Source organism: Lepisosteus platostomus, chromosome 25 (assembly GCF_059453375.1).
Source record: "Lepisosteus platostomus isolate fLepPlt1 chromosome 25, fLepPlt1.hap1, whole genome shotgun sequence".
In the NCBI taxonomy this organism is placed as follows: domain Eukaryota; kingdom Metazoa; phylum Chordata; class Actinopteri; order Semionotiformes; family Lepisosteidae; genus Lepisosteus; species Lepisosteus platostomus.
This window is the reverse complement of record NC_142635.1, coordinates 14,010,006-14,023,545: the sequence shown is the minus strand read 5'-3', so window position 1 is coordinate 14,023,545 and position 13,540 is coordinate 14,010,006. Positions and strand designations below refer to the sequence as shown.

General features: G+C 45.8%; 1 protein-coding gene across 11 annotated transcripts in view; it reads left to right on the top strand.

The window, feature by feature from the left end:
- Positions 1 to 13,540, top strand: part of fli1 (Fli-1 proto-oncogene, ETS transcription factor) — a 38,038-nt gene that overhangs the window by 15,815 nt on the left and 8,683 nt on the right. For 9 of the 11 annotated variants that reach the window (XM_088619340.1, XM_088619341.1, XM_088619346.1 and 6 more), the window contains 4 exons: positions 1,879 to 2,078; positions 3,315 to 3,472; positions 4,188 to 4,391; positions 9,480 to 9,545. In XM_088619340.1, the coding sequence (XP_088475466.1) occupies positions 1,879 to 2,078; positions 3,315 to 3,472; positions 4,188 to 4,391; positions 9,480 to 9,545 (628 nt within the window). The remainder of the gene's footprint in view (positions 1 to 1,878; positions 2,079 to 3,314; positions 3,473 to 4,187; positions 4,392 to 9,479; positions 9,546 to 13,540) is intronic. The other 2 variants (XM_088619337.1, XM_088619343.1) reach the window with 1 other exon arrangement.

Genomic DNA, 13,540 nt, shown 5'->3' with positions numbered 1-13,540 from the left:
AGAAGTAAATGGTTAAAAACATAACAGTTAATGTTATTACTAGGAACAAGTAAAGGTTTATTCTGGTTTATTCTGTGCTGAAATGAAACAACGTTTCGGGTGTGGAGCCTTCTTCAGGCGTACGAAAGAAAGGAAAATCAGAAGAATTGGAAAAAGGAAATAATTACTATTAGTCTATTGTTATAGTAAAAGTTATCACTGCAATCTCATTCTGCAATTCACTTTTTGAGAAGACTTTTGGTAGACACTTTTTAAAATAAGTTCTGTTTTCAGCTTATGATCTGCTTGACCTCTGAAACTACTGTAAAAATTAACCTTGATCTCTGATGTCCAGGGATTTTAAAATAAATGGAGAGGTGTTCAATGTCAAGTATCAGTAGTTAAGTGTTGTAGATGAATTTTTTAGAAGAAGAAGGTTTGTATGCCCTAAGTCTTCAATCAAGTAAGGACTTTGAATTTGAGGAAATCAGGAGCTGTTTTAAATATGCGTTTCACTAATTAAACATGCTTGTGTCCCAGCTTGTCTTTTAAGACTACTTGTGTAAGATAAGCTGAACGTTGTGTGAAATTATTTTGGTGAATACCACAGTTGTGTGGGGAATTCCAGACAGCAATGCAATGGTTTATCTTGACATGAACAGAATGTGTTCAGAGCCTTTTGTAAGCTGTAGTTTTGACAGAAGTTTAATTGATCGGGGATTTAAAGGATTGAAAATAAAATTGTCAGGAGCCCCCATCGATGCCCGATGATCACTTCCAGTTTGTATTTGAATTTCATCTTGACTTTAAATCTGTTTAAAAATTGCCTTTTAATTAATGATCAAAATCGCCATCCTTTGTAATTCCCAGTTGAGAATAGAATATCTGTTTTGTCTAGGCTTTATTAATGAACTGCTAAGCATTGAAGTAGTTCAAGTAGGTATCTGCGTCAGCATACGTAGGCTGCATAGGAACAAGTAAAGGTTTATTCCATGCTGAAAAGTGAAGAAAAGAAACACAACGTTTCGGCTGTGGAGCCTTCTTCAGGTGTCATACCCAAATAAGGCTCCACAGTCGAAATGTTGTGTTTCTTTTCTTCTCCTACTAAGCATTGAAGGTGTTAAAGGAACAAGTAATAGGTTCATTCCATGCTGAAAAGAGAAGAGCGAAAACACAACGTTTCAGCTGTGAAGCCTTCTTCGGGTGTGAGCATCTCATAAGGCTGTCGAGAAAAGCAGAGATGAGTGTGGTCGGACAATTGCATGCTGAGACAATGGGGCGTCCAGGGGTGTTGGGTTTGTGGATTTGGGGAAGGAGATAGAATTGGGATACCTGGGGATGTTCGACGATGAGCCGGTTGGCCTCCTGGGGGTGCTCCTGGTTGCTGATAAGAAGGGAGATAGTGGATACCACTTCCTAATTGTGTGGAGGCTTCCTTAATGTCCAGGTCTTTTGGCCACACCACAGCAGCTCCTCCTCTGTTCGCTGGTTTGATGACAATATCATCCCTGTTGCGGAGAGCGTTAGGGTTAGCTGTTATCGAAGGTGTTATTCGTCTCTCTAAACTCTGTCTGAATACAAGCTGAGAACTTCGCAGTTTGGAGGTAATTCAACTTCTCTGATCTCCAGCAGGAGCACAAAATAAGATCTTATGGAACTGAACCCCTGGAGCAAGTCCTGTTTATTCTGTCCAGTCTCTTTTCATCCATAGAAATGATTTGCAAAGTTTTGTCAGATGAGTGCAAGTGCATTTAAGACCCAGAACAGCAGGCACCTCTTTAGCCAAAGGGGTGCAGGAGCGTGGAACAAGCCGATCCCCTTGCTCGGCCGTACGGCCCCCTGTCGCCCTCCTGCCCGCTCTGCTGTGTGTTTTAGTGCCCCCTCGTGCTTCGCCCGCAGGAGGCACTGTCGGTGGTGAGTGACGACCAGTCCCTGTTCGAGCCGCCCTACGCCGCCGTCCCGCTGCCCAAGCCTGACATGACCGCCTCGGGGACGCAGGACTACGGGCCGCCCCACAAGATCAACCCCTTGACCCCGCAGCAGGACTGGATCAACCGCGTCAATGTCAAGAGGGAGTACGACCACCTCAACGGCTCCAGGTAGGGCTCTGGCGTCCAGCAACGGAGGTCCGCGATCCCCGACCGACGCACTCTGCTTCCTTGCTTTGTATCATGCATGTGAGAGTCACCCTTCCTCTTCTTTAGAAGAGATTGTAGTGGCAGCACTAAGGTCGCCATTAACATTGCACAGATATGGTGCAATCTGTGTACACAGTATATTAATTATATACAGTATCTATCATATTGAGTGTGCACATATATATTTACATTAGAACATGGGGTTATGGTGGATGCGCTTTGGGAAAACAGTGTCCTTATTAGCCAGCCCTTTGTTCCCTTCTCTCCTTGCTCGTCTCTCAGTCCTCCGCAGGTGAGTGAATTGGCCGTAAACGTGTCCCAGGTGCAGTAACCCAGCCATGCCCGACGGTACGAGCCCTTCTTCTTCAGAAGCTTTTCTGACTCCGACTCTGACAGCAGGGCAGGGGTCTCAGAGCTCACGTCCGCTCCCTCGCTATTGTCCTCTGATTTTTTGGGGGGCCACGCAGCTCTTCGTTAAGCTGATTATGGTATTGACTCGCATTCTTACCAGGTGTCTTCCAACTAGTCTTATAAGACTTCTCCGAGGTGCTGTAGTTTGAATGCTGGCCATGTTGTGTGTAAACCACTGTAAGACACTAAGAAAAATCCTCTATATGTTAAGGTAAGGAAACAATTAGGTGAATCGTTTAACTGAATGCTCAGGTGGGGACAAAGATCAGAAGATGCAGGGCTCTGTCGGGCTGGCTGCACTTGCCCGGTCTTTTCTGAAGAGCAGGCTGTGTTGGCGTGGTCTCACAATTGACCGACAGACCTTTGCTTGAGTGTGGGTCACGTCGGGGTGTCCCAGCGCAGGCTGCCCGACCCCCCCCCTGGCTGAACGTATCTCCTCCCTGCACTCTCACACCTGTTTTATTACCTCTTCCCTGTTCCTGGTCTTCTCCCGCTATCAGCTCTGCTTTGGACACGCATATTGAATTCCCTTGGATTCTGTGACTGCAGCTAAGGTTCTGCTGTGCCTTTGTTGCTGGGGATGCGTATGCGCCCTGAATTGGTAACTAAATTGTTGCTGTACTTCATTAAAAATGCTGATTAGATGCCTCCGGGATGTTTCTGACATTCCATTCCTCCTCTGTCTCGTTCTTTGGCTGGGTCAGACACTCGCCCTCCGTGTTGTCCCCCTGACAGCGGCTCTGCTGTCCCAGCTCCGCTTGACAGAGCGCTGTTCTTACCTGTCAGCAGGGAGTCTCCGGTAGACTGCAGTGTTGGAAAGTGCGGCAAGCTGGTTGGAGGGGCAGAAGCGACTCAGATCAATTACGGAAGTTACATGGATGAAAAAAATGGACCACCCCCCCCCAATATGACCACAAACGAGAGGAGAGTTATCGTCCCTGCCGGTAAGACTGCACCTAAACCTTCTTGAGTCGGCCTCAGTACAGCGTCGCTTGGAGACCCTTTAAAAGCTTCTGAACACAGTTAGAGCCTTTCTGATTGTCTCGATTCCCCTGAACGTGCAGTGGATTTAATTCTGTGCCTTGCACGTGCTGCCGTGAGCAGTCCCTTTACGGAATGACAACAGGCCACAGCGAATGTTTCTGGCGGTAGAGGCATAATAAAGTGATGTGTCAACTCTTGTGTTCAATTGATGAGGGCTCTCGGTCATCATTTTGAATTTTTCTGAAGCTCGAATGTTTAGTAAAGTCAGTCAGTGTCAGCACACCGAAGGTGATGAACTTCCATTCCCCGTCTGTGCTTCAGCTGATCGATAAATAGATCAGTCTTGCACAACCCGAATGTACATTGCAGTGCTGGATGAAATGGGTCCCTTTCCTCATGTAAAGTGCTTTGGGATTCTTTTGAATGAACAGCAATTGGTCTTATTAGTAGTTGTTAGTAGTAAAAATAGAGAGATTTTTAATATGCACAAAAAACTTAGTAGAGAACAGTTCAAATGACAAAACATCAGATCAGCGCAGAAAAAATGATCAATTTACGTGCCCCAGAACAATGGAACTTTCCGCATATCAAGCTATGGAGAGGTAAGACTCAGCAGCAGATGTATTTTGAGGGCTTCTCCTGTTGCAACAGCTGTTTTCTGTGCCTGTCCTGCAGATCCCTCTTTGTGGTCACAGGACCATGTCAGGCAGTGGCTGGAGTGGGCCATCAAGGAGTACGGACTGCTGGAGATCGACACGTCCCTTTTTCAGAGCACGGACGGGAAGGAGCTCTGCAAAATGAGCAAGGAGGACTTTCTGAGACTCACGTCCGTGTACAACGCAGAAGTCCTGCTCTCGCATCTGAATTACCTCAGGGAAAGTAAGTGCCTTCCCCAGCCTGGCCTCCTGCATATCTTGAAGGCAGTGATTTGTTCTAGGCGTTGAGTGCAGTTTTGGGAAAGGGTGGTGTAGCATATGTCTTTCTACATGTACAAAAGGTCCATTGGCTTAATTGACGCCAATTTGCTGCTATGGTTACCAGGATGCTCTGCTATTGTAGCTCACATTTAAAGGGAAGACAGTTTTTTTCATGTTGGTAGTGCTGTTCTAATAGCCAGCACTTTGTAAGTTTAATACAATAGGGTGGAGTTTTTGTAAGCCATGCCTGTGATGTTGGTGTGACATATTTGAGAAAGAAGAAAGTTTTAATTAAAAAGCAGAAAGTCATTCAAATTCCCAGGGCGTTTCTCGAAACGAGTAGGCAGGCGTTTTAACTCTGGTGTCCTGGCCGAATGTCCCCCTGGACCTTACCAGTCATGGCCTCCTAATAATCCTCATCTTTGAACTGGCTTCATCACTTCTCCTCCCCACTGAGAGCTGGTGTGTGGTGAGCGTACTGGTGCATGATCCAGGTGGGGCTGCACATTAATGGTGGAGAAGGAGATCCCCATTACCTATAAAGTGTTTGGAGTGGAGTGTGCAGAAAAGAACTATATAAGTGTAAGGATTATTTATTTTTAATTTAATTTTAATTCTTTACTCCGACATGCAAAATTGCCTTTTTCCTCACAACCTCTTCCTTACGGAAGGCATACGACTTCGGAGGCAGCAGGCTTCAGTCTCAGAGACTGACAGTTCCCTTCCCTGATCCCAGCACACGGGGAAGGAGCTAGGGCTCTCCGAAACCTCGGAGCGCGGAGCTGCGGGGTCGGAGCTGGGAAGCTGAAGTCCATTTCCCCCTGTAACGAAAACAAACACAATCGCGAGCTGCCAAGAGAAGGAAAAAAAAAAATCTCTGAGTCAAGGAATCTGCCTTTTGTCATGTGGGCTGCACTGACTCTAAGCTTCCCATTGAAAAACAAAACCAAACACTGGAGACCAGACCCTGGAAGTATTTAGTGATTACAAGGCTTGTGGCGTCCATCACATGGTCTCTCTGGCTGACAGACTGCTGTATTTGTGCTGCGATAATTCCCTGAAGTTTGTACAAATAAGTGTCCTTCATACTTTCCTTTGGAATTGCTCTGCATGTTGTGACTCTGCTTAAAATTCTTTGGTGCCGTTAGCCAATGTACTACAGAACTGTGCAGGTATCTCAGTGCTGGGCAAAGCTATATAATGCATGTTATAACAACTTAAATATCGATTTTTAATAAAGGCTAAACAATTATCTAGGAAACATATCCCCGGTATCACTTTATGGATTAAAGGCTGTTTCTCGACGCAGGGTTTATGCAGGTCAGAATGATTATCCCTGTTCTATTTTCAGTCGAATGTCGATCACTTACACTTTTCCCAAACCTGCTTTCAATTTGCGTGCAATTTGCACCATTACTTCAAATTAGTCTGTCACTTAAGAGTTTGAGCGTTGTTTTCCTTATCAGGGCCCAGTTTATCAGTTTGATGCCATATGTGCCTTCGTGCTGCGGTGGTGTGGAGCTGCAGATGTTTGCTCGATTGCAGAAAAGCTGGAGGGCTGCACTGAAGGGTACAGGCTGAAGGCTCCTGGCTCCATCAGTGCCATGATTATAGCCATCAGTGTGCTCAGTACTGACATCCACTGAGCACTGCTTTGTTGTGTATCAAGCCTTTACGTGATGCATGCAAAAAGGCAGATGTGCTGTCCAGTTGCTTTTTGTTTCTCGACAGGTGTAATTTTGTTTTTTAATTTTCATTCAGCTATCTTTCAAAAGGCTGCATTAAGAACTGTTGCACACTAATAGCAAATGTACCGATTAAATGCTCTTTTGTGAAGCCCTGCCCTGACTTGATTTATATTGATCTATGAGAAAATGCTCTCAAAAAGAAGCAGTTCCAGCTGTTAACTGTTTCCCTAAGCTGCGGCACTCTTAGCTTTTAAATGGTTTGCTCAGACCGTAAACGTCTGTGTTCAATATTGTTGGAAAGCGTCTGGAGTGCTCCTCTCTTATTTAAGTCTGTACATTAGTCATTTGCATTGCCAGTTTAATACTACAGCGTAGAGCTGGTGGGATGGGCTGCCTGCCAATGTCTTTTGGTGGTAGAGCAGGTCAGTGGGTCACAGCAGTCCTCTTTAGGTCTGTGACTGAGCTGCAGGCCTGGATCAGAGTGTCTCCAGCCCTGCAGAGTGGCCTGATGTCTCTGGCCATCAAGTGCAATGCATCATTGTTACATTGACATAACACTGCGGCTCGTCTTTGCAGCTAAAAAGGTTGCATGCACAGGAGTTTGTAAATATCTATGCCTTCTATTGCAAGGAAAATATCTTGAACTAAGAGATTGATTTTGTAGTCATTTCACAAATGCAGAAGTGGGCATTTTCAGAAAAAAACAACAATGTACCTTCCAGAGTAGAGAGATTTTTCATGCTTTCACTGTCACATGTGAAAGCATGGCCAAATTTGGCCAAACCTGGCCAAAATTCCCATTGGCCCTTACCAATCATGGCCTCCGAATAATCCCATCTATGAATTGGCTTCATGACTTTGATCTCCTCCCCACTGATAGCTGATGTGTGGTGAGAGTACTGGCGCACATTGGTGGTGGTAGAGGGGGGTCCCCATTACCTGTAAAGCACTTTGAGTGGAGTGTCCAGAAAAGCACTATATAAGTGTAAGCAATTATAATTCTTATTATTACATGTGGCTTGCATTTGTTTCTAACGCACAGGCAGCAGATACATTGCGACACAATGTTTGAGGTACTAGATGCATGTATATGCACACAGCGTATTGTAGAAAAGCCCGACAGCCATCTTGCAAACTTCTAGTGTACAGCAGGCTGTTTTTTTGTTGTGGCTCCCAGTTCATTCCCAGCTCCTGTCTTGGCACAAACCAGCAGCACTGGGCTGAGAGCCCCAGCAGCTGGCGAAGGGTTAAGGCCTCCCGCAGGATGTATCTCTGGCCTGCACGCTCGGCGTAAGTGTGGAATTATTTTGCGGAGAGCTGGGTTTGATTGCTGGGCTGGGACTGCACCTCGCACAATGGCTACCCTGTTCTGCACCTCCAGGCCTGGGAGAGAGCTGGAGCTCTGGGGGGCTTTTAAAACCAGAGCAGAACTATACAGCCCCCTGCCCCCAACACAAACAGTAACGAACGTTTTCTGAAAACCCTTTCCAGTACAAACTAACAAAAGACATCCTGCCTCAGTGAAGACCATCAAGTCCTATTAAATTTCTTCTTTGTTCCTTATTCATGAAAGGATTTTCACTCCCCCAGATCTCTAGTCTATATTAACATGCCCGAGTCTCTGGCCAGCTTTCTTTAAAATGTTTTCTAACAAGTTAATTTATGCACTTATAGCATCCTAAAAGAAGACATCTCTTCACCTCAGTGGAAGATCAAGCCATACAGATTTCCCTTTGCTGTCACTTTCATCCAAAGTGACTTCTGTTTGAACCCATTTATGCAGCTGGGTAATTTACAGGAACAGTTTGGGTGAAGTACCTTTTGGAAGGGTACAACAGCAGTTCCTCACCTGGGAACCAACAATCTTCCAATTACAAGTCCTGTTCCAGCTACTGCTAAAGATGAAGTACTGCTTAAGTATTCATTGTCTATCAATCACCTTTTCAGAATTGATGATAGTAGCTTCATATCCAACTCAAACTTCACTTATCATATACCAAACCTTGCGTGGATTGTCCCTAGCAGATTTGCTGGTTTTGTATTTCTTTTCCAAAATCGTTTCAGGCCTGTGTATTTTTTTTAATGGAACTTCAATAAAAGAGATGCCATAGCATTTATACTGAGCATCAAAAGAAGCTTGTCACTTTATTTTTTTAGAAAGAGATGTGTATTTTTAGTTTGGAAAATTGATATTCGCAAATCTATTGATTTCGTGCTTTTGGAATTATTTTGATTTTATGAATTTTCCAAATTCATTGATACACTCAAGGGACTTTGACTGCTGTATCACCTCTACACGTAAATCACCTCATTCGTGAGAGAATTGATTGAGGAGCAGACAAGGAAATGGTTCAAGCCTGGCAAAAATCGAAAAGGAAAACTGAGAGCAAGGAATCTGTCCCCCCCCTCTTATGGGGAGAACGGTGCTTTTGAGCCTTTGACGTTTTGGAGGACCACCTTAGGTGGTTGTCGGGTAAAATCCTCATTAGCGAGGAATCAAGGTTTTGCGTTTGACCCCCTTAACAAGTGTGGCACAAACATGCAGGGTGACATGCTGGTTGTCGATGGGGAGGCCCAAGCCTGATGGCCTGGGCAAGAGCGTCTAGTCGCCACGGGACTCCACTTGTAGTGATCGACTGCAGCCTGATGGGTCTTGTGCTGAAACCCTCCCTTGCTCTGCCTGTTCAGCCTGAACATATGTGGGATGAATGGGGCCGACCTGTGGCGTTACAGAGCTGAGACAGCAGTGAGCAGACCCAGGCTTGTGCAAGAGCAATGGGGCCAGATCCAACAAGACTGCATCTGCAGCCAGGTGCAAACCGCGTACAGCAGATGTACAGCTGACGTAGCTTCCAACAGGGGGCTCACACACTTGCCCGTGCAGAACCCCCCTGTGGAGGGCCAACGTTAAGCAGCATCATGGATTCACCGGTGTCCTGTTTGTGGAATAAAAATGTCGGCGCACCAGCCAGCGAAAAAGAGTGTAATTTTCATGCTTATGAATCCACTATGGTTCTAAGTGGGTTCTTTTGATGATGAGTATATCGTAAACCCAGAGACTGGTGTTGTGTAGACTAGTCAGACAGGCAATTCTGACAACACTAATGAATACTCTTATTTTACGGAGAGCCTTTTCCGAACCCAAGCACGCTGTACATAAAAAGGCCAAAAGACGTACGTTAAAAAGCGAAAGAAAAAAATTAATAACATACCAGTTCATACACCTGGTAGAAAAGGTGAGTTTGGGTTTGAAGAGACTCAAAAGCGTGTCTCTTGTAGAGTTAAAGGACTAAAGGAGCAGTGATAGACAAAGCCTTCTCGTTGGTTTGCTAATCTTCTTATTGGTTTGCTTATATTTGCAGGTAGCTCGTCATTATCATATAACACACCTCATACAGACCAATCTCCACGCCTCACAACAAAAGAAGGTAAGTAGAATGGTACTGAAGCTATTGCTGATTGTTAATATGATTGAAATCGTGGATGGCCCTGAGAGGGATAGGGTTTGCACCAAAACACGCTGTAGCTGCTGTTCGGCCTTTTCTTGAAGCAATACACCTCGTTTCCAAGCCTGGTTTTGTCTTAGTTACACTTACGGGTGGTGTTACACTGGGATCTTATGAGTTGAATGGAGGCGTTCAGACGAGCAGTACTATAATGTGAAAAAGTAATGGCCACTGTGGATCGAGGACTTCAGATTGACTGGAGTGTAGTATTTCTCTGTTCAGAAAGACAAGTGTGCCAAGTGAGCCTAAGATTACTGTGGCTTTCTGTTGTAACTGATTTTGTGTTTTTGTGTACATGATGAAAAGCACCGGGTATAAGTCTGTAGTTGTCTGTCCACTCTTTCATAACTTTCTAGCTTTCTGCTTGTGTTGGAAGACAGCTTTTCCAATCTCCGGATTTTCCCTGGTTGATGTTATTGTGTAAACACAACCTGATGGCACAAAAGCACAGAAAAGAGGCTGAGCCCCACAGAAAAAAAGATAAAGCACAAGACTGTAGCTTGTGGGAAAACACTGGGGCGATGTTTTAATCAATACTGCGTCTACCTACCAGTGCCAAGGGCGGTTGCAACGTTGTTTAAAACCGTATATGTCAAATGAAAGCAAATTTAGTTGAAATAAGAGAGGATGCTTCATCCCGAATCTTTGAGGGCTGCCAAAATTCCTTGTTTTCTGCTGGCAAACGGAGGCAGATATTAGTTTAAACAGACCAATTGGCAGGTGCATCCTTTGTAAGGGAAATAATGACTTGGCCACTCCAGTCTCCCATTCAGGCTCACTTGCTCCTACCTGAACGCGGGCTGCTGAAACGCAAACACACTGCCACTGCATTAGCAAGACAAAAGGCTGCAGGAGTCCTCTAATGGCACACTGCACTGGTTGGGGGGGGGAAATGGGTGGAAATTTATTTAAACAGGGCTGAAGCGAGCGAGAGGATCTCATTCTCAGGTCGTTTTGAAAGCCCCCCCCCCCCTCACAGGGGGCCACAGAAGAGACAGGTGGTATGTGGCACAAAAGCAGAGAGAGGCTCACTTCATTGTTTTTCTAAATGAATTCTGGAACGACGGGAGAGCATGGGGGTTGGGGGTAAGGACGAAAAGAGGGGGTGGGAGGCCATTCGAGAGTGACGTTAGTGTAACCTGTAGCGTAGTCTGCCGGTGTTTTGGGAACTAGGATGGGGGGGGGGTGCGTCTTCAAAAATCAAAATGGCGGGTCCGGCCGTCATTTCTTGGAATCATTCTTTCTGGGTTTCGTTGTAGACCACCAGGCGTTTAGCGTGAAAACCATGCCTGTGCTCAGATCAGGACAGGACAAAGGACAGCGCAGTTCCCCGCTGAAACAAAAAACAGAACAAAGGAACACAGCGTTTCCGGCTGCTCGGCTGTTTTTCTTCAGGTGTGAGCAGCGCCTCTCACGCCTCCGCGCGGCAACCGAAACGCTGTGTCTCTCTTGTCCCCCTTCCAGCGTTGGGCTTAACCTCTGCCAACACATGCTCACGCAGCTCCCCTGCTCACAGCCCCTCGGATCAGGACGTCCGTTAGCGCACGCGTCGGTCTCTCTGGTCTGAGTCGCACGTTGTCCCCCGTACGGACGTTGTTGAAGCAGGCGGTCAGTAAGCCCGGCTAATATGGACTGACATCTGTCCGGATGGGTCTCAGGCTTGTGAAATGGCGGTGCGGGGTGGGAGTACAGTTTTCGACAGATTAAAGCAACGTGAAGATCAGACATGTACCAGATATGACCAAGGGGGAGGTGGAGGGGTTTCCCCCCCATCGCTCCTGCAAGGAAGAGATATTATTGCCCTGTCAATCTGGAAAGCTGTCCTGAATCACAGCTCGGGACTGGGATCGGCTGTGCTGGAAGAGAACAAGGGAGGAGACGTTCGCAGCAGTGGGGCAGAGAGCAGGGGACTGCAATAACAGCGATAGGTCCAGATCTGGGTGTGCCAGCACAAAGAGAGCCTATCTAGGTGGGGCTGGATAATAGGAAGTCCTGATAAGAGGCAAGAGAGCGAGTTATCGTCCTCAGACCACAGAAGCTTTGGAAGGTCATGATATTTTCTCCTATTAATTCAATTAGCCCTAATGGGCGCACTGGATAAGATTACGTTAGGGATTCAATCTTTTGCTTGGCTCCTACCTTTTTTGCAGAGACCACGCCGTTTGAACTCGGAAAACAGTGGGATACGTCCCCTGATTTAATCATCATCCCCCCCCCCCCCCGAGCCGAACAAAAAAGAATAGAAAGAAAATCAAACCATCTTCCTGACCAAAAAAAGCCTAACAAAAACCAGGCTTTTGCTAGATTTCATTAATAAAAGAATCGCTATGTTTCATTAAAATGGGATTTTTGGTTCGCAGTGTAATAACCAGGTTGTTTGCTCAGGCCTGGCTCTTTGGGCTTCAATGAAAAGATGCTAACAATATAAAACTGGCATCAGAACCCCCATTCACGTGTGTAGTCAGTGTGGACACCTTTGGCAGAATCTGAAACTGGGGATTAACTTGCTTTGCTATACGAGGTGCTGTATCCTCATTATTTAATCAGTTGAAAAACAAACTTATTCAGCCAAGGGTTTAATTTAATTTGAGCGAGTTTAACTTTCATACAATTCAGGGATTATCTCAGTTGAAAAAAAAAATGCCCAATTTATTCCTTATAATGGAATTCAACTATGATTTGACATAATTGCTGGAACCTGTTTGGGAGTTAATGAATGGCACATGCTCTGTGATTCCGTTCTCTAACAAGGAATTGATCTGTTGATTTTAGTATCTTCAGGTGTCTGCCCTGCACAAAGCCAGATGAGTCCAGTCTTTAATAGGGGACCTTTTCTTTCCCGCACAATGTTGCTCTTTTCCTTCTTTAGAGTGTTCAGAACCGGGATGCTGGTAATGCTCAGTTCCTGTGAGGGTTAGCTGAACACTCCTGTGCTGAAACAGAAGTGAGTTTTAGTGCTTCAAAGGTGAAAAATGGATTTGCAGGCCCTGCCCACCTTCCTGATGCATTTCCGTTGCTCGTGCACGATATCGCTTGGCATCGTTCTTTTCTCCTGCTGCTGCTTTACCTTGATGTGGCTTAACGGAGCTCTGCTTTATGTTTGCATTTCCTAAGCTGTTGCACAGTCTGAATTTAACATGTTTGATTAAGAACACCGGTTTGCCAAGTCAGCAAGATTCAGCGTTTCTTCGTATGCTACATTAATAGCTGTGCTCTGTTCTGTAAATCTTATCCGCTCAAGATATTGGCATGGACGTCTACTATCAGACAGTAGCGGGACCTATAGTAATTGTTTTCTTTTCAAATTCCAAAGTTCTGTTTCGTCTGCCTGGGGATTTTTTTTCTTCTTTTCCTCCGTGACCCCTCTCTTGGAATGAGGCTGTCGTTGTGTGTGTGTGCGTGTTTTTTTTAATAAAAAAAAAGAGAGAGCCGGCGAAACAAAGAGAGGTTGTCTGCAGGCAAAGCCGGCAGGAAACGCAGCTCTGTGAGGAGCCCTCTCAGCTCTGGGGCTGTGGCCTTGCACTGCCCCGGCTCTGAATTAGAGCTGACAGATCCTACTGCCGGCCTGCCTCCGCCCTCCAGCCCCGCCGCCGTCCCCTGAGACAGAGAGGGAGATGACGGCCAAATGATTAAATAACGAAAGCAGCGCGAAAAAGTTGTTGGGTTTTTTTCATTCCTTCATGGCGGATGATTATGTTAAAAAAAACTGGTGTTTAGAGCCATCAGCGTTCATCGGGCTGGCTCGAAGCACAGTTCTGAAACTGAACGCTCAACGCTGTACACTTTTTAGCCAAGTGTATTAATACAACAGACCGCTTGTGTTTTTTTATTCGGAGGAGGGCGGGGGGGGGGCTTTTTTGTATTCTTTTAGTGAAGTACATCAGTGTTTCTAGGACGCCTGTTTGGAGTGCGGGGGG